This window comes from Caloenas nicobarica, chromosome 4, assembly GCF_036013445.1.
Source record: "Caloenas nicobarica isolate bCalNic1 chromosome 4, bCalNic1.hap1, whole genome shotgun sequence".
NCBI lineage: Eukaryota > Metazoa > Chordata > Aves > Columbiformes > Columbidae > Caloenas > Caloenas nicobarica.
Genome location: NC_088248.1, coordinates 23833161 through 23859770, shown reverse-complemented (window position 1 = coordinate 23859770; position 26610 = coordinate 23833161). Strand labels below are relative to the sequence as shown.

The window sequence follows — 26610 nt, the reverse complement described above, 5'->3', positions numbered from 1 at the left end:
CCACAAACAAACAAAACCTTCATTTTTTAGTATCAGTTTATTAAAAGGACTTCTTAAAACTCTCTATGTATGGCTCAAAAAAAGTATCTGGAAATTATAATTTGTAGACAAATGTTTCCAGTTTAGCATTCCACTTTTGTTATCAAAAGCAGCAGTTGGAGAAATCTTGTACAATGGAATTAGTCTCAGTAGCTGTATTTAGTCTTCCCTTTCTGCTAAACAAATAGACTGTATGTGTTCCATTTAACAAGATTTGGGGAACAACAGTTCTTGTTGTGTAGTAGACTTACCAAAGAATTGAGTTAACTCTTTGATAGATGTGGACTTTCTCCTATCTTGAAGTTTGCCCTGTAGTGGAGGACACTGATTTTTATCTATAATGGAGGGAAACTAAATGGTATAAAATGTCACAACTTTTTAATTTTTTTTCCCTTTAATTAGGGCTTGTGAAGAGCTGGTCAAGACACTGGGTTTTGATTGGATTATGATGTTTATGGAAGAACATCTGCATTCCACCACGGTCACGGCAGCCATGCGGATTCTGGTGGTCCTGTTGAGTAATCAGTCCATCCTTATCAAATTCAAGGAGGGTCTCTGTGGCGGCGGCTGGCTCGATCAGACGGATTCCGTCTTGACCAACAAGATCGGCACTGTGCTAGGTACAGCATGTCTGCAACCTCACGACGGAAGGGTCGCGCGAGAGCACGTGTGCGTATGGGTCACAGTTATTGTGTGAACACCGGCACACGCCTCCTTTCTGTTACTGTTTTCTGGGCTGCAATCAGATGCCTTTATACTTCGTTTTTCTTACAACTAAAAATTAATTTCCTAAGCAAAAGAGAGCGTTTTCACAAAACTGCCCTTCAGTTGACGCGATAAAGGTTTTGTTATAGTTCAGTCTTACCTCATCATCTGCATGAAGCCTGGTGTAGCTGAACGATAATTAGGTTTTTCCGTTGCCATCCTGCTAAGGTTAAGTATGTCCTGTGGGCAGGCACATCTGAGCTAGATGCAGAGGCAGCACAGCTGTGTATATAAGGTGCTTAAGCTAATAAAGATGCAGTAAAATTTACTCATTTGTTTACTTTTATTAGAACATACGTGGTGTTATGCCTGAGCTGCTTTGTCTAGTGAGTTCTGTGCCAAACAGATTGACCAGTTTGGATTTTTTGCTACCTTGGGAATTTCTGTGTTTATGATATCATCTCAGCCTTTCTCTTACTCTCCTTTTCCTGTATTCTTTTCCACGCACACTCTCTCATTGAAGACGTCCTTTGTGGGTTTTTAAAGTCTCATTTATCCAGGTTATCAGACTTTCCATTACCCCGCATGATCTAAAATTCAGTGTATAAGACTTCAGTGCTACGAGACCTGTTTTGAGCATCACTAACCTGTCTGAATTGCATCTCCAAGTGTCTGAAATAATGGATGTCAGTTCTGTGTAGACAGGGGTAGTGACAATTGCCCATGGGCCTGATGTTTTTAGTCAAATTAAGATACTGCTTTTGAGGTGACTGTCCGTGGAGATCTTTCATGAGCTTGAGTAGGCTTTAGCTCAGGGCAGCGGTATTAATAGTGTTTTCAACTTAATTGTTCCTACAATGACTGCACAAGGAGCCACCCCTCTGTGTTGCAGCAATATGTGATCTGCTTCTGTGCTAAAGAATTTCCTTATTGGTTTATTATAAGGAAGTAATTGTGAAGTGTTGCTGAAGTGATCTTACTTCAGGAAGAGGGCTTATCCTGAAATGAAAATATAAAGTCTGATTATTTTTTTTTTTCTGCTTTGTCTCTTTGAAATCTATCAAAGTATCTTATGCTGTCTTGTTATGTTTTGCATAAATAAAACTGTCTGGGAAATCTGTCTATTTACAGTGGTTTCCCATAATATATCCCTAAGGATATTCAACTGGGAACACAGGATGGTTCTTTGCATTATTAATGAATTAGGAAGGTTAAGGAAAACAGGTTTTCTGAAATCATATTACATGTGCAAACATTAAATGCTAACATACTGTAGCATGTGTCATTAGCTAATTCTGATTAAGGTCATGTATTTTATTTAAGATATAAATTTTGTCCATGCGTGTGCCTTAAAATTTGAAAAACATTGGTATTTAGGGAATTGACTGTGTTTATTCGGTATCTGCTTTAAATGTCTGGTAGCAAAAATCTTCTTGCAATCATTCTTAAATGAGTTTTTGATTTAAAATCATATTTGGAGAGCATCTGTAGAGTTTTTGTATCTTCCTATTATAGTCTCACTGTAATTGAATCCAAACTAGACTGTGACCAAACAGATATTTTTAAACTTGTGTCTCATCAAATGATAGTTAGAGATTATCTTACTTTTATACCTTGTATTTTTTAATAAATTACGACATATTGGCTCAAAGATTTCTCAGGAAACCAGATACCAGCTATTTTTGTTCAAGACTGCTGATGGAATCCCTTCAACTTTGTAGTGAAGAATTCATTAGTCCGAATCCTGGTAGATACTTTGTGTTTAAAAAAAAGTCAGTTTCTGGTAGAAAGAAAATCTGTATTAGAGCCTCAGAGAAACAGCCCCATCTCTGACAGTGTCAGAAGAATTGCTCACTGTGCTGATGCAGAGGCTGAACTCCTTCCTCAATTCAAAATAAACGCTCCCGCAGTCCCAGTGAGGTTTTTTTTGTTGTTTTGTTTTGGTTTTGTTTTTAAATAGGAAAATGAAATACCTAGGTAGAAGCAGGGTCACAAAAGGTGAGCTTTGTGCCTCTGGCAGCACTTAAAATAAGAGCATTTAATGCTTCATACCAGCTGATTAATCAGTAACAAAACAGCTGAAACAAGATACCTGTGAGACATCTTTGGAAACCAGTTAGCAGCCTGTCATCTTAAATTGGCCATAGGATTGCTGATTGGTAATATAAATCTGTATTTGAGATTAAGGTGAGACTTGCCTCAGCCAGGAAAATTTTTTTGTTTTCAAAAGTTCGGATGTTTTGAAAGTCTGAAAATGTGGTCACAGTCAGAAAATGCATCGCTGTGTGGAGTAGCATTAGGCAGCCTGTATGGAGCAGTGTCATCTATGTTGTACAGGAAGACAACCTTTTCCTTTTTTTATTGATTAAAAAAAAATTACACATCTGGAGCAGAATTGTGTAATATGTGTGTGATAGCCTATATGTGCATATTCATATTTACAGCATTAGTTTCTGAGGAGGTACCCTCTCAAGTTTTACTGCTTGAGTAAGAGTGAGCTTTGCGGGTGTTTCCCTATTACTATTGTTGGCTTTTTGTATTTCTTCTTATCTTAGGGTTCAATGTCGGCAGGAGTGCTGGTGGCAGATCGACAGTCCGGGAGATTAACCGGGATGCTTGTCACTTCCCTGGCTTCCCTGTCCTGCAGTCCCTTCTCCCGAAGCACACCAACGTCCCCGCGCTCTATTTCCTCCTCATGGCCCTTTTCCTGCAGCAGCCGGTCACTGAACTGCCCGAAAACCTGCAGGTCAGTGCGCCTGTCGTCAGCAGCCGATGTAAGCAGGGTTGCCAGGTAGGGATTATGTAGTAAAATGTAAATATCATTCTGTCTGTCATGAAAGAAAATGGATTAACCAGCTGACTCGCAGTTATGATGTGGTGTTAGCGCAGAGCAATTTGGGGTGGGAGAGCAAGGTGCTGTGAAGTGGAAGCCAGCCTGTTATGTCATAGTCATCAGAGGTGGCTTTCTGGTCTGTTTTGGGGTCAAATGAGAATCACAGAAAGGTTAGGGTTGGAAGGGACCTCTCGAGATCACGTAGTCAAGTCCACCAAGAAGCAGATTCCTGGTTCAAGTTGGTATGGTGCGGGCATTGAATGGGTCTTGCTTTCTTTTGTTTCTTTTTTTTTAATTTATTTTTTCTTTTTTTAAAGAGTGAGGAGTTCCCGTGTTAAAGACTGTTCACAAGGTTACAGATTAAACAAGGCAGCTTTTATTTCAGAAAGCCTCTGTGGTTTTGTAGGGAGGAATCTCAGTTGTTCTCATTTGCAGCAGGTTGATTTTGGACTTGTTTTAATTAGATGTAAATTATTAGATATTGTATGGTCTACAACAGAATCCTAGGAAACCTTAGAATAGTGCATTATGGAGAAAAGCCACACTCCAGGTTGACAAAGTGCCAGTTTGAAATGGGTGCAGTGCTAGCATTTATTTATCAGTGGGAACTGGAAAGTAAAAATTTCAGATGGGAAGGTATTCTGCCTGCCTGTTTTCTCAAGAGGAATACTTGACAGCACATTCAGCTCTGTGCTACATTGAAGTAGAAGCATGAAGCTTACCACCTGCTTACACCACTGAAGTGTGGCACTGTTAGGCTGAAATTAAATTCAGCTGCTTCAAATATTTAGCAGTAGGACTCAGTGATAGAGGTGGGCACTTTGACTTTTTTATTTTTTAATTGATTTAATTTTTTTGACTTGTTGGAAAATACAACTTGGTTTGTTTGTTTTGTTCATTTTGGTTTTTTTCTGTGGGACACCATATGGGTTTTGTTGCTAGGTATGAATGAACTGAGGTGATTGTGCAGCACTTGTGCTAATGGGTCTCCTCTTGCTTCAAAATAGTTAAATACCTTGAGAAGATGAGAGTTGCAGTTATGTTAGCTTGTGGTTAGAATTAATTTTCCTCTGTGCCTCATGACATATGACCTTCATATGAAGTTTTGGGGGATAAAATTTGAAGGATGTAAAAAAATTAATTTTTTAGATTCTGTATCATAGGTATAATAATAAGCAATATCACATTGCACAGAGAAGGGGATTATTTCATGTCTTATTTCTTGTCTTTCCCCTCTTAGTTTGATTTAGACTCTATTTGGACATTCATATTTGGAGTTCCTGCCTCCTGTGGCACTGTTACCTCTTCAATACACAGTGTTTGCACAGAAGCTGCCTTCTTGTTATTGGGAATGCTGAGGAGCATGCTGAATTCCGTAAGCATCAAAATTTTGTTCATATTTGAACGTACAGAATTGTTCAAGTTTGCTATGTGGTTAAAAGCCAGATTAGAAAAGTTGAGCTTTGTTAGTGTCATGACAAACCCAGCTGTGAGTTAGGCTCACGCTACTTGGGTAAAAACCATCATTGTCACTGGGTTATTGTATCTTAATTTATTATTCAGTATCTGTAGAAATATTAGCAGCCACAAAATTAACACTGCTTTTTCACAGAAAAGCTGGGCTTCATGTTTTGCTGCAGTTAAAACAAAACAAGAAAGCAGAAGGATAAAATGCCCTTGGCAGAAATAATTGAATTTCTTTCCTGATTAACATCGTGAAGTAATGTTTGAGACTCTATATCCCATCTGTTCAGAGCTATGCGAGTTGTAGATTTCGTGCATGAACCTTTCACATGCAGAGAAGTCCCCTGGCTATTAATAGGCACATGCTGGAGGAAATGAATTTACTGCCAGAAAAAATGTGTCATCTTGTCATCTTTGAATCTAATGTCAGGAGCAGTGAAAGTTGTTTTTTCAGTGGGAAGATTTTTATTCCCTTGAAGACAGAGTGCATTAACTGCTGAAAATGATCTCATGAAATGTTTGAAAAGCAGCACCTGTTCAGTTGTTGCCTGTTTGGTTGTCGTGTGTTTGCAATAGGCTCTGAGAAGCACGGGTTGCATGTTTCCTCCATGTTAACATGTTCAGGGGTGTCTTCTGGACCTGAGTACTGGTCACGTGTTTGTAACCTGCTGTGGTACATGTTCCTGTTGTCATGTGTTCTGTCTCTTGCTGGTGACATGTGCTGTGTTTGGTCCTCACCTGTTGGGACATGTTTGTAACATGCCCAAAGGCACATGCTGTCTCTTGCCTTGCTGCCTTGTGCTGTGCCAGCAAGTGTGTGTTCAGATGTGCTATCATGTTTTGGTTTAACATGAGTCAGTCATAACCAACGTGTTTTGAATTGTCGCATGTTAGGAATCATAGAATTATTTTGGTTGAAAAAGACCTTTAAGATCATAAAGTCCAACCGTTGACCTGACACTGCTACCAAGTCCATCTCTAAACCATGTTCCTGAGAACACAAGTTTTATCTTATGGCCAGTCATGTGTTGTAAACATGGTTGGTCTCCTGTTTGTGACATGCCTGGGCACAGGTTACTGTTGCTTTAGGCTGCCGTGTGTTATTGCTGTGGGTTCATTAGTGTTCAGTCATGTCTGTCTACGTTTAATCATGTGGTTGCAATTTGTATCAGCCTGTTTTATCATTACATGTTCTGTTGTCATATTTGTCATGTTCAGCCACAGATTTCTCATGCATTTACAATATTGTGACATGCTGTTGTGGCAGTCACATGTTTGTGATGGCCTGGACGTGTTCTGTTACCACATGTTCTGTCGTTACCTTTTGCAGGCACATGGTTTGGACATGTGGTTTATGTGTTTGTTAGAGATTGGTGGCTTGTTCATTAGTCAGACATTCCAGAGAAAAGATTAGCCGTGTGTTTGGTCACATGTTGAGATGTGTTCTGTCACATTGGGCCAGGTTTGTCACACATTGGTGACTTGCTTGAACACATTTTCTGTTACTCGTTTGATCAGGTATTAGGTCATGTTTGGACAACATGTCTTCAGTCATGTATTCTTGACATGTGTTTGGTCACGTGTTCTGACAAGTGCTCCAACATACATTTGACATGTTCTGGACTTTTTTTTGACACTTGGTCATGTGATTGGCCACATGTTCAGTTGCTCATTTCTGCTCTGCTTGAGCAAGTGCTTATCCACATGGTGGATCCCATTTGGCGCAATCTTTGATCACGTGTCGCGATCACACATTTCCTTGCATGTTTGACAGTGTGTCTGTTGGCAGATTTGACCCTGCAGCTCCTCTTCCTGCAGCCCCTTTCTGAAATGAGCATTCTTCGATTAGTGCCATCTGTGCTAATGTGCGGTTTGTTTTTCAACCCAGCCTTGGCAGTCGGAGGAAGAAGGCTCTTGGCTTCGAGAATATCCCGTCACTTTGATGCAGTTCTTTCGGTATTTGTATCACAACGTGCCGGACCTCGTTTCCTTCTGGATGAGTCCAGAGTTCCTGTGTGCGTTGGCAGCGACAGTGTTTCCTTTCAACATCCGACCTTACTCTGAGATGGTAGGAAATCCAACCAGTTAGCTGTTTTGTTTTTCCCCTGAATATTATTTGTGAGGATTTAATTAATAGTCATACAAAGATACAGCTCTACTTACCATGCAGAAATAATAGTTCTAAAGGCTGGGCTGGATGTTTTGTGCTTGGGTTTTGGAACTGAGGGAAGTGTATGTTCAACTGAAGGGCAGTTGCTATGCAATGACATCCGAAACTTCATTTTAGGGGGAATGTATGCTCTTTATTTGTTTGCTGCTGGACCAGCTTTTTCACTCATATGAACAACATTAGCTCAGATTTACAAAAGCAACAGAGACTGAGTCAGCTGGTGCTTTCAGCTCTCTGCTCTGGAGGATGTGATAAAATCTAAAACTTCTTTTTCCTCCCACTTCCCCATTTCTTCTTTTGTGGCTTAACCACAAAACAGGGTTCTTGTATTACCTTGAACTACTGAGTTCAAGCAAGGAGAGGCTGACTTCAGTTTTGCTTGCATTGCTGCCTTAACCAGACCTATTGCAGGACATTAGTTGCCTAAGTATTCTTGGAGCTAAGTGCCATTTACAAATTATACAGTTTCTAGAATATGAATGGAAGGGAAACAAACAGTTATTGTTAACCAACATCTAAAAGTAATTTTACTAAGAGCATGGAAGGATAATTAGGCTACAGGTTGGCAAATGATAGAACTAGACAGGGTGTGATAAAATACTTCAGGAAATACTTACTGGTGGCATGCTATCTTTTTGTCATCAGTAAAAATAGATGGATTTTTTTGAAGGTGCGTGCTGATGAATCTCTCATGAAGGTCATTTATTTTGCTTTTAAGTTTAACTTGTACTTGAAGTAGATGCTAGGAGCACTCTCAAAAAAAAAAGAACAGAAGTGTGCCCCTTATAAACTGATAATGCTGATTTGGCATTCACCTCTATAGAGCTTTTAGAGGAGCCTTGTGTCTCTGAGCAGGTTTTACTTTAACTACCAGGTCCCTTGGAAGTTTGTGTAGCTGCCTTAACTTAAGGGCTCTCTGCACTCCAGATCTCTTTGCTCCTTCAGCATTTCCCTCTGCCCAAGTGTGGTGGACTAATCAATCCCTTGTGAAATAAAAACGCTATAGCCCAAATTCATCCTTGAGAGAAAATTCTTAACTGACCTATCAGCCTTTCTGAAATTGCGATTAAAACCAGAAGGACTACATGTTTGGGTTTCTCTTCATTCCTTGGGAAACCTCTTCTACTGAAGCAGCAGACCAAATGTTAAAAATGTTTGGTTATTTCAAATGTAATTTGGTGACGTGATAAGCCTGGTGAGGCTGGTCGTATTGGCTCCTCTTGCATTTGGATGAGGACATTATATAAAAACAGTCACTCTTGTAGTCTTTTGGATTTGGCAATTTTCATTACTGCTTGTGGCTTTGTTGCAGTCCTTAAGAGCAAGCCCCTCAAAGGTTCTTGTTTGTCAGAAACAGGAAAGCTATAGCCATCTTTTTTTTTTTTTTTTTTTTTTTTTTTAGAGATTTTGGGAAAGTGGCTTACCTATAAGGTATCATATTAAACAAAGAAAAGGTTCAGTTCCTTTTTTGTTTTCTGTCACATAAGTTTTTTTTTTAGTTGTCTTCTGTCTTGATTTCACTTAAAGTGCCTTAGTTGATAATGTTTTTGAAAGTTTTCTTTTTTTGCAATGAGAGAATTTATTTTTGCAAAGTATCTAGAAATTGCCTAAGCAGTTCTTCTATCTAAATGAATATGAAATGAGATCTCTAGCTCATGCCAGTGTTCACAGATTAATTTTTGCTTTGGGAATCCAAAACTAGAATTTGGATGTTTCTCCTGTTGTATATTAGGGAATTGGTCTTGAACATAATAATCTTACATAAAGGCTTCTTAAGAAGCAAAATATGAAGCTTTATAAAGACAAGTAAGTAATAGAGTAGTGAAAAGACTTCTGTTAATTTGCTGACCTCTGGAGTTTTAACATGCTGTTTTTCACAGGTCACTGATCTTGACGATGAGGTTGGGTCCCCAGCTGAAGAGTTTAAAGCCTTTGCAGCTGATTCTGGCATGAACAGGAGCCAGTCAGAATACTGCAATGTTGGCACCAAGACATACCTAACCAACCATCCTGCCAAGAAGTTTGTGTTTGACTTCATGCGTGTGATGATAATTGATAACTTGTGTCTCACACCAGCCAGCAAACAGACTCCATTGGTAGATCTCCTGCTAGAGGTAAAGTTTCTTTAGGCTTTTGGTTTTGGGTTTTTTAAAAAAAAAATTATTTTATTTGAACTTTATCGTGACACATTGTTACTCTGAAATGGTTTCCTCTATTTACATTTTGAAGTTGGAGGAGTGATGGCCTGGGAATTCAGTAGAATCCTGGAAATGGTTGTGAAATAAGAAACAAAAAAAGAGCAACACTCGTGTCTCATAAATAGTAGTTTGCTCACCTTTCTTTAACAGCTCAGAAAACCTAAGAAAGTACATGCAGAGGGTTTATCTCAGCCTTCCTTTGAGAATGTTTTCTGGACTTCTCCTCTCTCATCCCCCCAGCGTTTGTGTATATCTGTGACCATCTCAGATGCCTGAGCTGACGGACTGCATGCTGGTTACCTGGCTTTTTTCTTGCTGTGCTCTGTTCTCCTCTCCACACCACAGACCTACAACTGGTTTTGTTTGTGGTCTCCTTAACTTTCATTTGGCCAGTCAAATGGCTCTGTTAAGTGCTAAGCACACTGTGTCAATGTTTTATTTCTATTCAGTGCTCGCTTTAGAGCAGCCATAATCTTGTTTTGTCACCTTAGCTAATACTTCCTTTTGTCTGGAAACACAGGTAGTGGATCACAACACTCAATGTTCAACAGTGCAGCAGGAGAAGTTGTGACTTTCTTGAAGTTTTATTTTTGTGGAGTATGATTTATTTCATAACAATATTTCAGGCCATGACAGCTGTATTGGTTTTGTTGAAAACATAAAATCCCTGCAAATCCCTTCAGAAATATTACGGCTTCTGGTTTATTTACATCAGATTAAAAGAAGTGGCAGGACATATGTTGCCTTTGCTATAAAAAAAATCACAAAATAACTATGTTATCTTCCTGTAAATTATCTTTAATTTTGTAACAAAGAAAGCATCCTTCTGTTAACTGTGAGGCAGCAGATGAGGAGTTCAGCTGCTGTTTAACTGCCTACACTTTCTTCACACAATGTATTTTGAAATGTTCGGTTCACATCAATTCACATTGTCCCTTGACCTACCTCTTTCTTACCTCATCTACATGTTGCAGAGTCTTCCATTTCTTCAATAGCTGCAGGAATTTTGGACCATGCTTGTGTACTTCCTAACAAATTTCCTGGGGCAGTTGGGCCTCTCTGCAGTCACAAAGTAAAAAATGAATTGTCAAGAGATGCTTTTATATGCAAACACTGGGAAGCATATTTGAGGCCATGTTCAGTTGGTTGCAGTTGCTTTACTGCTGTTTTAATCTGTAATCACTCATCAATGCTAATTACTGGCCCCTTAGTGTAATCAGAGGACTGGGTATGTACGCACTGCTAAACTGCTGCAGGGGAAGACAGGTTCATTTCACATTATGTTGGTTTCTAGGACTGTTTAAGTAGATCAGTTAGGTATGACTTCATATCCATTGAACAACATAAGGTGATAAAGTCCTTCTAAGCACAAAGGAAATTAGAAAGGTTTAGCACATCCATCTATTATACGACTATACCAGGGCTGCTGGTATATATGCAGAACCCCATATAGAAGCGATGATCAATTTCAGTGTTCGACCTGTCCCGTTTACTCTTTTTTTTTTTTTTTTTTTTTTTTAACTGAAGGAGGTGACTGTGTGGACTGAGATCATCACAGGTTAACCATATGTTTAGTTAGAGATTTGTGCACCTTTTTGGAACGTGTTATTTTCCAGTTCCTATTATGGCAGAAGATGAGTTTACTGGATTTAAATAGGGGTAATGTCATCTCCGTAAGACTGCGTAGAGATGTGTACTCAACATGCATTCTCTTAAATTTTTAGATAAAGCCAAGGCTTTTTGCTGGAGGCAGAATGTTAAGAGGAAAAAATATTGTTTGTGAGAGCTGAAAAAAGAGAAATTCAGCTAGAAAACCATCCTCCTACCCCCTTTTTGCTAACTCAGAGATAGTCATTATCTTAACATTGTATTTCTTTTATCAGGCTTCTCCTGAAAGATCGACACGAACACAGCAGAAGGAGTTTCAGACGTACGTTTTGGATGGAGTGATGGACCACTTACTTGCAGCTGATGTTTTATTGGGTAATATAGCAAAGTTTAATTATCAATCTGTTGATTTGAGCAAAAGATTTTGATTATTTAACTTTTTCTTTATTAGTGTCATCTTTTGCTACAATTTGATGGTCTTTGTCTTTTTTTCCTGCCATTTCCTTTGATGTGTAGATGGTGTTGCTGTTCTCACGCTTTCCCTCACTATCTCAATTGTGCCAAAGCTATAAAATAGGTTATTAAATAAAAGCATATGGGATGAATCTTTTGGCTATGTAGACCAGACAAATTGCAATCACATCAGAAGGAACTGAAACTGGATCTTGCATCATCTTTTGCTGTTATTGCATAGGTAGATGATCTGGAGCTTTTGTCAATTTATTGTGGGTGGGCACTTGGTTTTTAAAAGTTAGTTTTGTTTCCATTTCCTCCTGCTGCAGTTTTATTATGAATGCAGCACCCCAGAAAAAGCCTCTGGGATTAGCACTCCGTTGATCCCGTTGATAAATGGACAGGAAAAGAATGAGAAGCTTGCAACCTGGATGTCAGTGGGGTGGGCTGTCCCACCAAAGCATGAGTTTAGATGATCATGAGATGACCTGTAGGAGTATCACTGCTCAGGTGCTCAGCTGGATTTCACGATGGCCTGCTGGACTTCCCAGGAGCTCTCGGTCTGCTCTGTCCCCATCCCAGATGTCACAGGGCACCATCTGTTTCTGTTCAGATGTTCTTAGAAGTCTCCCCACTTCTTGCCACAGCAATGATTTGTCTTTCTCTGGGTGCAGTGCATTCATAAAATGGATCCAGAATCATGTTATATGAAACTTTGGGTCAGGTTCTCAGAAGAGCCGCCTGCCCTTACTTCTGTGCAGCCCAGGAGGAGAACTTTGCTTTCCCTGGGCATTCTTTTCTTCAAGGTTTTGTTCAGCTTCCTCCAGGTACGGTGCTATCAGTTGCTTCATGTACAGACGGGGCAGCAAGTCAATACATATAGGTGAACTTCCAGCAAAATCAACATCACTGAGGTTTTTTGGGTTTGTTGTTGTGGTGGGGTTTTTTTTGTTTTGTTTTGTTATGGAAGCACTTGCACTTTTCAGGCTTCTGTTAGTACAGCTGGACTGACAGATGTACACACAGAGATGTGCAGCTGATGCCCATTGACTCTCAGTTTTACTGAGCAAAACAGAGAGAAGTAGTGATGCTGGTGGCTATCACTTGTCATCTCAAGGTGTTTGAAAAAGCAAAACTCTAATTTTAAAAAGCTACAAATGGCTCTACTCATGCAACTCCAGTTGAAAGGAAGGACCGTACATAAATATGATGCCTCAGGATTACAGAAGTACCATTTCCTCTGGCCTCTTAGCCTGCCGGTCCCACCTTTTGTGGCCTTTGTCACTGCCAATTTCAAATGTTCAAATTATCAAAGTTCATCATAGGGAAGCCACAAGGCTTTGGCTGTTTGTTTGACTGAGTCTTTCTCTTTTACAAGAGTTTAGAAAGCACAGACTAATGTGAATGTGTTTATGCAGATCTTTTTTTGGTAAGTGAAGAAAACTTTGGTTTGCTGTTATTTAGGTGAAGATGCATCTTTGCCTATAACGAGTGGAGGAAGCTACCAAGTGCTGGTGAACAACGTGTTTTATTTTACACAGCGTGTGGTTGATAAGCTTTGGCAGGGCATGTTCAACAAAGAATCCAAACTTCTGGTGGACTTCATAATCCAGCTCATTGCACAGGTAGCAGTGTTATTCTATTAGCCTGTTTGCCAGAACATTTTTGCAGGTTACATTAAAATCCATGGAGTGATGTCAGTCACTAAGCCACCTGCATGTCAGGTCAGCATAGAAGGACGCTTTTCTTCCCCAGGCTTTCTCTCTTTTTACTGAGCTTCCCTAGCACATCTGGTCAGCAGTAAAAACTGCTTTCAGATACCGTTATTTTTCAGAAATCCCCCCAAATAAACAATGAAAGTTACCTCACATTATTTTTTTGGAAGCTTCCTCAATATACATCAACATTTTTGGGAAGCTTCCTCATGCATTTTTATTGGAGATTATTAAAAGACTTTTGTTGTTAATAATCAGCAATGTCTTTATAGATGTTAAAATTATAAGTGTATCATCATGTATTTAAGTCATTTTAGTCCTCGAAATTCTTGGAATTGATGCTTTTAGTAAACTACCAACTTTGAAAAATGAACATGGGTCAATTCAGGGGAAGATTATCTGCCAGTAAATTGATTTTTCTGCTACTATCTGATCATTTTTTTTCCTTCACACTAGTCAAAAAGAAGATCTCAGGGACTATCGCTGGATGCTATTTACCACTGCCTGAACAGGACCATCTTGTATCAGTTCTCAAGGGCACACAAAACAGTTCCTCAGCAAGTGGCTCTCCTTGATTCTCTGAGGGTCCTTACTGTGAACAGAAACTTGATTTTGGGACCTGGAAATCATGATCAGGAGTTCATCAGCTGCCTAGCTCACTGCTTGATTAACCTGCACGTGGGAAGGTAAATATCTCAGATGGAAGTTCATTCCAGAACCAGGTCTGTGAAGTATTAAAATCACCTGTTGTCTCTCAGCAATGACGCCTTGCGAATAAGTAGACAAATTCTGGATAACTGTTTATAACTTTCCATCCAGTGAAATGCAAGCAAGCCGAAGTGATTTGTTTTGAAACAAAACTAGGTTTGAAGAGCCCAGATATAGAGAACATTTTCGTACCTCTTTTTGCAGAGGTATTTTAAAATACTGACATGGGTGCTCATCTAACCATTTTGTTATTGTGCTTTGATAATTTGAGATGTTTTCAAGGTAGAAAGAAGCACTAGTGTTAAGTAATTAATAATCAAAGGGACCTGTCACTAGATTTATTGTCTATTGAGTAATTTCGTATAAATTCTGTAGCTTAGGACTTGGATGTACAGCATTGAGTAAGTTCAGTCAAGTATTTAATCAGATGCCGGTCACAAATGCTGTAGACACCAACTTTTCTGCATTGCTACAAATGCCTGCCTGGCATTTTCATTTTTTCTTTCCAAAAATACGTACAATTTGTTTCATTCAAAGACACTTAGGAAGCAGCAGCAGCAGAATCCCTCATGTTCTCTGTTTATGGCCTGAGCCATTTTGTGTTTCTGCAAATACCACCATCTTCCTCCAGTGACATCAGTGTCCATGACGTGTCATTTTTCATAAACCTTTAGTTTAAATTGTGACTGCAGGTTTACCGGAACTCAAGTGGACAGAAGTGAAGATACGTTGCTGTAGTGGCACATATTAATCTTTGCGATACTGTCACAGGGAATCAAACACTTTAGCTTGTATTTTTTTCTGGTTTTTCTTAATTCGTTGTGTATTTGTAGTAACGTTGATGGGTTTGGACTGGAAGCAGAAGCCAGGATGACAACTTGGCACATAATGATCCCCTCTGATATAGAACCAGATGGAGTCTACAATCAAGATGTCAGTGAAGGTAATCTGAGAGTGACAAAGTCACAGATGTCTGCTAATGCCACTGCTATATTGTCGTCACTAATCTTTTATCCCAGCTACTCTTAGGGCTGTGCGTGTATATTAAAATATACAAAAAATAGACAAAAAACCACTTAAAAATTCCAAGATAGGCATATCCAGGATAAGTTACTGTTTTATTAAAATAGAAAGAGCTCTTCATTGTTTTCTGGACATGCAGCAGAATTAGAAATACTGCTTTATATGCATCGAGTTGAATGCAATAGAAATGGGTGGTTTCAAGTGTGCACCATGCTTTTTTATCAGCTGGATCTTACATGAGCATAGATATGAAATAATTGGTATAAGCTGTAAAATTATTGTTCAGTGGCATCCTCAGGATCTTTCACTCAAAGGAAATTTATTAACTAGCTGTGGAAGAAGGGATTCAGTGACTTTTTTTTTTTTTCTTACATATAAATATATTCAGTATTTCTGTGGGTGTGTACTTGTGTAAAATATTAAAGCGTAATGTATGGAAGTATATGTGTGTGTATAGACATATTTCTGTAAGAGTTTTTTGAATCTTATTTTGTTAATAGATGGATGTGGGAGAAGGATTGCAACTAATCAGAGCCAGTGTTTCAGATTCAGAGAAAAACATGCCAAAATTAACTGGTTTATACTTTCTGATAGCATATAAATGGCAAAAAGAGGCAGTCTGGTCAAAGACATTTCACAAGTCATGCAAGAGGGCAAGAACCTAGAGTATAATGGCAGAAATTCTTCAGCTCACTACTCTAAAAATACCGATTCTATAAGCACCATAGAGACATTGCTGTTTGTGATCTTGTACTTATGCAGGTCGCCAGCTTCTTTTAAAGGCCATAAACAGAGTGTGGACAGAGCTGATCCATAGTAAAAAACAGGTTTTGGAAGAAGCTTTCAAAGTGACACTGCCTGTCAACGATCGTGGTCAAGTGGATATAACTGTCGCGAGACCTTTTATTGAGGAAGCAAGTTTAAAGTGTTGGCAGAATCATTTGGGTAAGTGTAACTGAGGATTTATCTGTCCTGAATGGTAGATTTTCCTGAAGTGAACCATACGCACTGGATATTTCAATACAGGCTGAGCTTTTGTGTGGCAGTAAATGCTCTAAGCTGGCAGCACTGAACGTATCTCATTCAGAAACTGTGCCATGTATAGGATATACATACACTGTGCCGTGTGTAGGATATATGTACACTGTGCTGCACATGGGGCGTTTATTCAGTGTTGTCGGTGATCTCAGCAGTGTTCTGTGTACATGAGCATGCACCAAGTAGCATATTGTGGATTGTGGTGATGGAGTCATTTAGCATCTTCCCATGAACACTTGGCTCAGGACAACCTGTGTTACCTTTCTCAGGATCAGATGTGCCAGGCAGAGAGGGGGGGACCCCTCCTGAACGTGTCTGGGTGCAGCGTGCAAACACTCGTTCTGGTGATCTGTTCGCAAATGTGTGACTGAGCAGCCTTTCTCTAGCAGCAGTGACTCCCTGACTTCTCCTTCGTTGCTGGAAAATTTCCTGCTCAGCATAGGAAGCAGCTTTGCAGGAAAAGGACCTGGGAATCCCAGTGGACAGCAAGTTAAGCACGAGTTAGCTGTGTGCCCATGTAATAAAGAAGGCCAACTGTTGCTGGACTGAATTAGTGACAGTTTAGACAATAGAAAATAAAACTCCAGGGAAGTGACTCCTTTGACAATTACATGGCTCTGAAATAATTGAGATTAACCTGGATGTACAGAAAGCATTTTTGGAAACTTGGAATACTTGTTTTTGTGGTTTCTGTATTTCTAGATCTGCTTTCTCCCTCGTTGATGTTTGGTTGAGTTTCCAGTATGTCACTGATAGCTGGTGTATTTGCAGAAATGTTTTTACTAGAGTGAAGGATCTTTGGAGAAATTATTGCTATTAAAAAGTAGTAGTGCTTTTAAAAGAAGAAAAAGGAACCTTAGAGAACAAATGAATTAAAGAAACAGTGAGGAATGTGAGCATGTACTTTCTGATTCAAAGGTAACTGATAGTACGATTCATTAGCTGAATATTGGGAGAACAACAAACTGTTGAGAGAGTTGAACTGAGCTGTGACTTTTCTTTTTTTTTTTTTTTTTTTTTACTTCAGTCTTAAATCAAGCACAGCAGTCTTGCGGATTTGACTATCAGCTGGAATGGCTGCATGTGCACAAAAAGGTGCAGTAGGCCCACCTGGCTTCTCTGCTCAAAACAGCATACTTGTGCTGCCGGATTGTTTAGTGGCATTGTGTTTTAGGTCATTTTTGGGTACAGAGGTTGCAGCTCAGCTGTTTGTGGGGTTTTTGGGTGTTGTTTGTTTTGATTTTGTTTGGTTTGGTTTGTTTGGGGATGGCGGGGCAGTGTACTATCTACTGTTTATGACAAAAGTTTTATAAAATTTATCTTTGTAACTGTTTTCAGAAAAAAAACTATTTCTCCAGACTCTGTCTTCCTTCTTTGGAATGCCCACTTGTTCTTTAAGAGATGCAATTCAGCAAAATTAAAATTGGTGGGAGTGGAGGGGAGGCTAGGTGATGATTTTGTTATACGTAGCTGGTTTTCACCTCTTCAGATGAGGACAGAATTCATCGCTCATGGGCCCTAATAATCGACAGAAGGAGTAACAAATTTTCAAAATGCAAGCAATTCCCAGATTTCATCCGGAATCTTTCTTCACAGAAGTCATTAATGTTTGACGTAAACGTGAATGCTGTTGGCCACTCTTAAAAGAAACAAACCAACCCAAAACCAACCAAACAAAAAAACCCCACATACACGAACCCAGCCCCCAAACACCCACCTTTTTGAAGCAGCAGAAAAGGTTATTCTACTGAAAAAAAAAAAAAAAGGGGGGGGGGGGAAGGGAAACCCTAAAAAACACCCCTAACAATTTATCTTTGATTTTCAGCTCATGAGAAGAAATGCATCAGTAGAGGGGAGGCGTTGGTTCCAGCCACACAGTCAAAACTTTCACGAGTTAGCAGTGGCTTTGGCCTCTCTAAACTGACTGGTTCCAGGAGAAACCGCAAGGAGAGTGGGCTCAACAAACACAACCTCTCTACGCAGGTAATTTTTATCAGTTACTAACATGAAATCTAAAATCCAGCAATATATTTGCAGGGTTTGCAGTAAATATCCCAATGTGAGGAATCCTACTGGGTGTACAGTGGTATCTGGTGTTTGGTTTTCCCCTTTTTGAATATCCACACTGGGCATCTTGCTCCTGCGTGTCCTAATCTAGTAGGAGCATCTGCATATCTGCAAGATTAAGCCAAGAGTTAAGCTCTTTGTTGTTGGTGAGACTGCTCAGTTGTTTTTGCTTACATATATACTTTATGGCTTTGCTAGTCTGGATCTTAAATTCAGATTGCAATACCGCCCTGAAATGGAAGCTGTGAAATAGACGCTTGTCCTTTTTTCCATCCTACACCCAAGATTATATGAATCAGGAAAATCCTTAAATGAACATTTTACATATCATGACTAAACAAATGCTGCTTTGCTCTATTTTTATTGTACTACAGAGAAGAGTTCAGCAAAACAATATGTACTGGTAGAACTGGACATTCACTTTAGAAGCCTGCTTGCTTGATAATAAAATAAAAATTAAAAAAGAGACCAGCGTAGCACAGCAGTGGTAGAGCTGTGTCTCCTCAGTAGGACAGTACCTGGTGGTGCCTTGCAGGCAGTTCGTATGAAATACTTGAGGCATTGAAAACAAAGGAAAGAAGGGTTTGAAAGTTTTGGAGGATTGAGTTCTTATTGTAATTAGCACTTGAAACAGTGGGGAGATGTTAGGTTGAAGGGGGCAGGTGGATTCCTGCCACAAGGTAATTTATAACTCCTGGTGACTTAATCAGGAGTTAATTGTGGCCTGTGAAAAAAAAAAATGTTTCCAGTTCTCTGACTGATCTGAAAATTATTCAGTGGCTTTGACTAAAAAAAGGAATTCCTGATGTTCTTGGTTATTTTGCTGGTGGCCAGGCATACACATTAAAATATTAATAAAAAGGAAGAAACTCATAAATTGAGCTGACAGGAACCATTTCTTTCTGTTATCAGTAGAGGGAGCACGAAGTGAAAACAGATGTATTGAGGCACAGAGTGAGGAGTGCTTCAGGATTTCCAACAAACTAGACAGCACCCACGAAATGTTACTCAAAAAGAAATAGGGAAAAGTAGTAGTGTTTGTCAGTTAGTGCCAATCTTTAGCTGTTTGGGATTGTTCTGAACTTTGTCATGTGCTTGGAATATTTTCCCAATGTTTGCCAGTTTCTTTTGAAGGGTGTCCCCATACATGAATTTACTGCCTTTAAAAAGTAATAATAAAATAATAATAAAAACACAAAACCTTAAATACTGTTGCACACAGTAGTTTGAAATTCATCATCTAAGTAATTTTTTTTAATAAACTATCCCTTTTGAGCAAGTTAGCAAGGTTGATGTGTTCATAGGCTTTTCATTCAATCAAAACCTGCTTTTATAAAGTGTCATTCTGTCTGTCCTTTTACCTATTAGGAAATTTCCCAATGGATGTTCACTCACATTGCAGTGGTTCGGGACCTGGTTGATATGCAGTATAAGGAATATCAGGAGGTATGGTTCAGAGGATTAATTACCTGACACTGGTATTTTGACCTGTTAGGTTACACTGATCCCATTTCTCAGTACAGGGCTTGTAAAATATTATGATGTCATCAGTAAAATTCTTGTATATTTAGATAAAGTTATTATTTTAAGGGGTTTTTTAATGCAAATAGACAAATGAGGAAACTAATTCTGATTTGGTTGTAGATGAAAACTCTTGTAGCAATATTGCATAAGTTAAAACTTTTTTTTTCCCAAGGAGCTTAAGTAGCCTTTCCTTAGAAGTAGGCACAGGAGGTGGGAAGAGAGAGATTGGAAGTATGTTAGATATGCTGCCTGTCTAAAACATTGTAGAAAAAGTTAAAAGATATGTAGAAGTATTGTGTATAAACACTACTTTTGTAGTAACACAAATTTTGTAGTGCCTTTCCCAAATCATGCAGCAGTAGAAAGAGGCTGCTCTACCAAAATAAAACTGTACGCTGCCGTTTCTTCGAAGCAGCCCCACAGTGCTTTGGTTCAAACTAGATTAACTTTTCATTTAACTTAATTAACCCCTCTCTTCAGTGTAAATACAGACAGGGAAGGCCTCCAAAACAATTTTTGTTTTCATACCTAAAATCCTTTTTCAAAATCTGTGGATTAATGTTACATTTCTTTCATATTTGCCATTTACCAATACATTCAGTTAAAGATAAAAAACAAAACCAGAGCTTTTACTTTTTTTTTTTTCTGTTGAGAAGATTACAATATGAGCCCTGCTTTTATGGTAACTGCCACTGGAAATATCATTAAGAGATAATAGAAAATGCTACTAGAATTTTGAATTATTATGCATTTTTCTGTAATGTAGTGAAAACGTCTCTGCTCATATCAGATGCAGGCTTAACAACATCACTTTTGACAAATGTACAAATGTCTTTGTATTCAGCGTCAGCAGAATGCATTAAAATACGTGACAGAAGAGTGGTCTCAAATCGAATACGAGTTACTACGAGAGCGAGGTTTGTGGGGTCCCCCCATTGGCTCCCATCTTGACAAGTGGATGCTGGAGATGACCGAGGGTCCCTGCAGAATGAGGAAGAAGATGGTGCGAAATGACATGTTTTATATTCAGTACCCCTACATGCCTGAAGCTGAGCAAGAAACAAACTTACTGGTAAGCATACAAAATTTTGCAATGAGTAATTTTATGCACTGTTGTAAAATCCATACTACTTTATGCGCTTCTCTTAAGAAATGTGCTTTATTGTGTTGGTATTATCTGGTATTCTGTCTGTTTGTCCTAAATGGCTGGTAAGGTCTTGTTCTTCATAGTATATTCAGGGAAGGGACTGAACCACTGGCCTCCAAACTAAGTGAATTGGAAGACTAGCATTGCAACGTAAAATGAGGTGTATTTGCATCAGCTAAGTGATCCTGCCAGTGAACAACAGAGGCATCTTCACAAGCCCCTTGAGGCTGAGAAGCTCTGTAACAATGGCAGGCTTCAGGCTGAGTTCTTGGCCTTATGTTAGATGATGTGGTAAACAGTGATCTGGAAAAAAAATGAACAGGCTACAGGCCTTGGTTTGGGTGCATTTGTGAAATGTACTTTCGTCCATCCACGAATATGAATGTGGGCTACGTGGCAGAAATGCATGTGGCCTTTGAAAGCTTGGTGGTTAGTTCCTGTTCACTTTGGATCGCTGTTTTTTAAGAAATGCAGCAATCTTTATTGTGTCTTTTTAGGCATGCGTGGATGTTCTTTCCTCAAATCAAGCATGAGTGTCAGAGTACTTAAAACAAGCAAACAAAAAATAGCATACAACCAGTTTTAAACCATTAGGTATGTTTGTCTACTTGCAATCTGACACACAATAGCTGTAGTGACATTCTAATTCACGTGAAGTGGAGAACGTGCCATCGTACATTCTTCTCAAAAGTGTTCTTTTTCTGATGCTTATATAATTGATGCCCTGTTTCCAGTCTGACTTCTCAAGTAGACTTCCTGAGACATCTGATGATACCATTCCTCAAAAGGTAAAGAAACAAATACACTGACTGAAACAATGTAAAATAAATACAACTTTTTTTTTTTTTTTTTCCTCCTGCATGTTAGGCAACTTTAACACAGCTTCTACGTTTGGCTTTCAACTTGCTCTTTCAGTAAATATTTCCAGGCCTAAAGGTTTTTTTTTCAGTAATCACGTTAGAAGATGTTACTGTGCTCTCTTCAACCTTCACCTAATAAAACTTTGTAGATGTTACCTTCTTTGCACACTAACCGGCTGTGTTGGGCTGTGCTCTCACTGTTCTCACTGTGGGAAGTGTTGTGGCTTTGGGATCTAAGCTAATGATCTGTGTAACATGTTTAGTAATGGGCAACACGGTCACTTGGAAGCACTTACTGGAAAGGTGTTTCATTCTAAGAGAGGATCCGCTGAGCAGTTTTTCTCCTTTTTGGCCATAGTGGACTGGAACAGGCCTACTTTTGTTAGAGCCCAGGTTAATTTTGTCTTACCTGACTCTTCTACTCACTTTTACTATTAATGACATGTACATGTTTATTTAAAAAACAGGAATCCTGCCTTGGAAATAACAGACTTGTTTGGAAGTGGCTGCTCTGTGAGCATTTCAGTGTTATGCTGCTTCTCTGCTAAATTAAATTTGCAGTCTTGCCCATCACTAAGTACAGTGTGTCATATGTGTTCTCTCCTTTTGAATTGCATATGACAATAAACTAATACATATAAATGAAAATCATTCTGTTATACAGAATAGCTCATGAATTGTTGCTCTGTTTGTTTCTTCATGTAGCAGTGCTAGTTTGGGTTTTTCTTTGTAGGCTGTACATAAATTGTTTTCACAGAGGTGTTAAGTGTCATAGGAGTGGCATTTTTGTGGTGATAAGGAATGAAGACCTATTTGAGCATAAGTGAGCAAATTAGATCACAGTGCCTTAAATTTTTGATTTTGTGGGCAGCCGATTTGACCTGAAATAATAAATCTCCATGTTGCTGATCTTAATCTCTTAGTTGTCCCAAGCATCCATGTGCAATAAAGCTAATTTGATTTTATGGGTCATTTATTTTCCCATTGTACTATCATGGAGATGAACAACAACAACAAAAAAATCACGTTTTATGAATTTCCAGTTATTACTGCAAAAGTGGACAAGGGAAAATCTTGACTGAAATGGCAGGTGATATTATATAGTTCTACATAAATCTAAAGCATTGAACTGGATTTATAATAGTATTTTGTAATTATCCCAATCTAATTTCAACATCCATGGGGAATAAAGCTACAAAACAAAACCAAAGAAAATTATTTGTGCTGGAGAACTGAACACATTGACAAGTGAGCTTTCTAGAGTTTGAGGATGGGGTTAAACAGTAGTCAGAGAAGAAAATTTTCAACTGGAGTATAAAATCGATGTGTTTTCTTCTATCCAAGTACATCAGTATGTTTTAATTTTGGAAAGGTTCTTGGCTATTTAATACCTCTTTGGTCTTCACTTGTATCCCCTGTGATCATTCTAATATATTTATTGTCCTCATTTAGTTGTTACTTCTATTTCAAATGCTACCTCCATAATCAAGTGAGGAACATAAGAATTGCCTGTGGTGGGGGACAGGATGGACAAGCAAAAAAAACAACCAACCAACCAAAACCAAACAAAACAGCAACAATAAAAACACCAAAAAAACCCTCAGGAAAACAAATGCAAAATAAAAAAATCCCTCCCAAAACCAAAACAAACAATCAAACAAAACACCACCACCAAAATGAAGTGTATTGTAATCCATTGTCGTTACCCAAAGGTACAAATTACTTTGGTTCAATGGATCCTCTTGGGCTGGTCTCCTGCCTGCAAACCATCAGAACCCTTACTAAACAAGAAACAACTGAATTAATTAATGATTTCTGAGCCTCAAAGCCAGTCACTGGCTGATTTTGGTTCATATCAACTTCCACATATTTGTATCTTTCCTTGAGGCAGTTTTTTGTTCAAACTGTTGCCTAGTAAAGAGGTCAGCTGGCTAGTGAATAAGCTGCGTGTGTTGTAGGGAGTAATGAAAAATGAGAACACAACTGTCTGATCTGTCAGTCTTAAGCACAAGTATCCCAGCCTTTTGTGACAGTTCAGAACATACTGGCCAAGCTCCTTATTTCCCATGTTGTAGGTTTAATTGCGGACGTTTCTGCGACCCCATTATTACTTGCGTGGCTGAATTAGGAAATTAGCCTACGGATTAGATCTGCTGCAGAGTCTCTGTGTTCGTCTGTGTTGGTGTATACCTGAGCACGCACAAAACACTTGCTGGGCATGCACTGTGCTGCACACAGTATTCCTGAAACACGTTCACTGACATGAGCTAGGAGTTGACTGACCAAGCCATTTCTTCAATTATTTCTAAGAAACCTGCTCGTTACCGAAGAGCTATAAGTTACGACAGTAAGGAGTACTACATGCGCCTGGCATCTGGAAACCCTGCGGTCTTCCAGGACACTATAGAAGATAATACAGTGGGTGAAACGACTCAGCAGGAGCCAGAACACGGGGAGGACACTATTGCAAGAGTCAAAGGTTAGATCATTTGTTCTGTCCTGAACTGTTTTCTTTAAATTTATCTGCCTTTGTATCTTCTCATGCGTTTGCATTAAGGTAAACTTAAAGATCCTGTGGGATTCTTATTTTTCTGCCTGAGCATTGGATCAGCAATTTTGAAGTTCAGTAGGTTTTGCAAAGTGAAATTTTTGTGTGTCAGGCGTTTATTTATCTATCTCTGTTCTTTTCCAGGCCTGGTGAAGCCTCCCCTGAAACGATCTCGCTCTGCTCCTGATGGAGGAGATGATGAGAATCAGGAGCAATCGCAGGATCAGATTGCTGAGGGAAGCTCGATTGATGAGGAGGAGAAGACTGACAATGCAACTTTACTTCGACTTCTCGAAGAAGGAGAGAAGGTACTGTGTACTTCAAACACACTAAGCACTTACTGTATCAGAATTTCTGCATGACATGTTGCGAGCCTGAATAAATGTCCAAAATACCTTCCCTGATCTACAGCTGAATTTGCTTAGTATTCCATCAGCTTCTTCTGTGAAACCAAATGTGTGCTCTGCTTCAAAGAGGTCCTGAGCTGAAAACCCTGTACTGGAAACATTCTTTTTCTTTCCTTCTGCCTGCTAGGTTAGAAAGAACTTGTCCTGAAAGGAAAACCGCAAATTATCCCATGCTTGGATTATTATCCTGTCTGCTTAATGAGTCCAGACAGAAAATATATATTGAAAATATAAACACTGAACTTGGGAAACTGTCTATAATTATTTTTTCCCTTCATTAGAATAAAAAACCTTGATTACTAGTATTTTATCCCCAAGAACAGTGTTAAACTGCCATGCTGCATATTTAAGCATTCCAGACTTTGTCTGAAGTATACCAGTAAATTTGTGATCACATTGAAGTGGGCTACAGGTTCCAAAATATGCTCAAGAAGCATGAAATGAGTGGATAAGTTGGTAAATATGTAAATCTGTATTATACAGAGGAGGTTTTATTTAACTCCCTTTCCAATTGCTAATTGCAGATGTTAAGCATATATCTGATTAAGGGGAAAAAATAGCAGACTTTGGCTGTATCTACAAGTGATAAAAGAGTGTCTGGCGCTTGTTCTAACGAAGCAATGGCCTGAGCCTGAGTTTGTTGACCTGCTTTTGCCAAATGTCTGCTTTTCGTTACAGATTCAGCACATGTACCGCTGTGCTCGGGTTCAGGGCCTTGACACCAGTGAAGGGCTGCTGCTCTTTGGGAAAGAGCACTTCTATGTCATTGATGGATTTACTATGACAGCCACCAGAGAAATACGGGATATTGAGACACTGCCTCCAAAGTGAGTAGATTAACAGAGAACTTTATCAGTCTTTAGCAGCTGAACAAGAACTGTTTAATGAGGTTTTTGAGAGTTCAACTCCAAAATAATGTCAGATTCATAAAGACCTCAGGAGCAGTTTCCTCTGTGTGATATGGTATATTGTGAAAATGGGCTCCTTTCTGTAACTGGACTCTCATATGAATTAAGAGAATAATTATTTTAATTTATCTTCTTTTTAATCCATTTTCTCTTGCCTGTTTATGCTCATTTGCAGGATGCATGAGCCAATCATACCCAGGGGAGCAAGGCAAGGTCCAAGTCAACTTAAAAGAACTTGCAGCATTTTTGCGTATGAAGATATCAAGGAAGTACATAAAAGGAGATACCTTTTGCAGGTAACTCAGCCTATTTGGATTGAGGAGTCAGCTTCGGAATTTGTTAACAATGTAGTCATTTTTCAAAAGTAAAATAAATAGATAACTTATCAGTATTTGGAAAGTGAAGCTATTCATTGTGTTGAAATTGAAGTGCTTAAGTCAGGCACCTGTGTTTGAACATTTTGCTTACAGTGGTTTTGTTTATTGGGTGAATTAGTGAATTCTAGTGTTGCAAAAATAAAACAGTTGTCTGCACTAAGCGAAGTCTGCTTCACCATAATTTTGTGTCAGATGTGGCACAGTCTGACTAAACTGTTCTGTTCTATGTCTGACCTTCAGAGGAGACGAGCAAATATGTTAGTGTTGACTTGGGTCTGTCCTCTTCGTTTTCAGCCAATTGCAATTGAAGTTTTCTCAGGAGACGGACGGAACTATCTTCTAGCTTTCCAAAAAGGGATTAGAAACAAAGTTTATCAAAGGTATTGTAAAATAAGTTAAGTTTAAAACATTTAATCTGAATATTTCCAAATACCTGTTGTTGAGCATACAGCATATAACAACCAAACGCAGATTGCAGGGGTGGTAGGCGTCAGGCAGTGGATAACCCGGTAACAAACCTGGTGCTGCGCAAAAGGATCACTTGGAAGTGCTGATGCCTGTGTGTGAAACTTGGGGCGTGTGTTCGGTGAGAAAAGGATCATTTAATGTTATTAAAGGTGTTACGGAGCTGCTCAAAATGAACTTTGTAATAAATGCACTCTTTCTAAGATGACGACATACTGAGGATAGAAATACTAATGTTATTCTCCTTTTAACTGCTGATGCAGGTTTTTGGCTGTGGTGCCATCTCTAACTGACAGTTCCGAGTCAGTGTCTGGACAGAGGCCGAACACCAGCGTAGAGCAAGGGTAGGTGGT

At 39.0% G+C, this 26610-nt stretch overlaps 1 protein-coding gene across 5 annotated transcripts in view; it reads left to right on the top strand.

Moving 5' to 3' along the window:
* Positions 1-26610, top strand: part of WDFY3 (WD repeat and FYVE domain containing 3) — a 173097-nt gene that overhangs the window by 122786 nt on the left and 23701 nt on the right. For 4 of the 5 annotated variants that reach the window (XM_065634847.1, XM_065634846.1, XM_065634843.1 and 1 more), the window contains 20 exons: positions 442-659; positions 3300-3535; positions 4818-4952; positions 6930-7109; positions 9092-9325; positions 11293-11392; positions 12935-13095; positions 13642-13871; positions 14727-14836; positions 15679-15861; positions 17780-17937; positions 19390-19467; positions 20390-20617; positions 21427-21480; positions 23863-24031; positions 24245-24408; positions 25186-25334; positions 25591-25711; positions 26087-26172; positions 26521-26601. In XM_065634847.1, coding sequence (XP_065490919.1) covers positions 442-659; positions 3300-3535; positions 4818-4952; positions 6930-7109; positions 9092-9325; positions 11293-11392; positions 12935-13095; positions 13642-13871; positions 14727-14836; positions 15679-15861; positions 17780-17937; positions 19390-19467; positions 20390-20617; positions 21427-21480; positions 23863-24031; positions 24245-24408; positions 25186-25334; positions 25591-25711; positions 26087-26172; positions 26521-26601 — 3075 coding nt within the window. The remainder of the gene's footprint in view (positions 1-441; positions 660-3299; positions 3536-4817; positions 4953-6929; positions 7110-9091; positions 9326-11292; positions 11393-12934; positions 13096-13641; positions 13872-14726; positions 14837-15678; positions 15862-17779; positions 17938-19389; positions 19468-20389; positions 20618-21426; positions 21481-23862; positions 24032-24244; positions 24409-25185; positions 25335-25590; positions 25712-26086; positions 26173-26520; positions 26602-26610) is intronic. The other variant, XM_065634845.1, reaches the window with a different exon arrangement.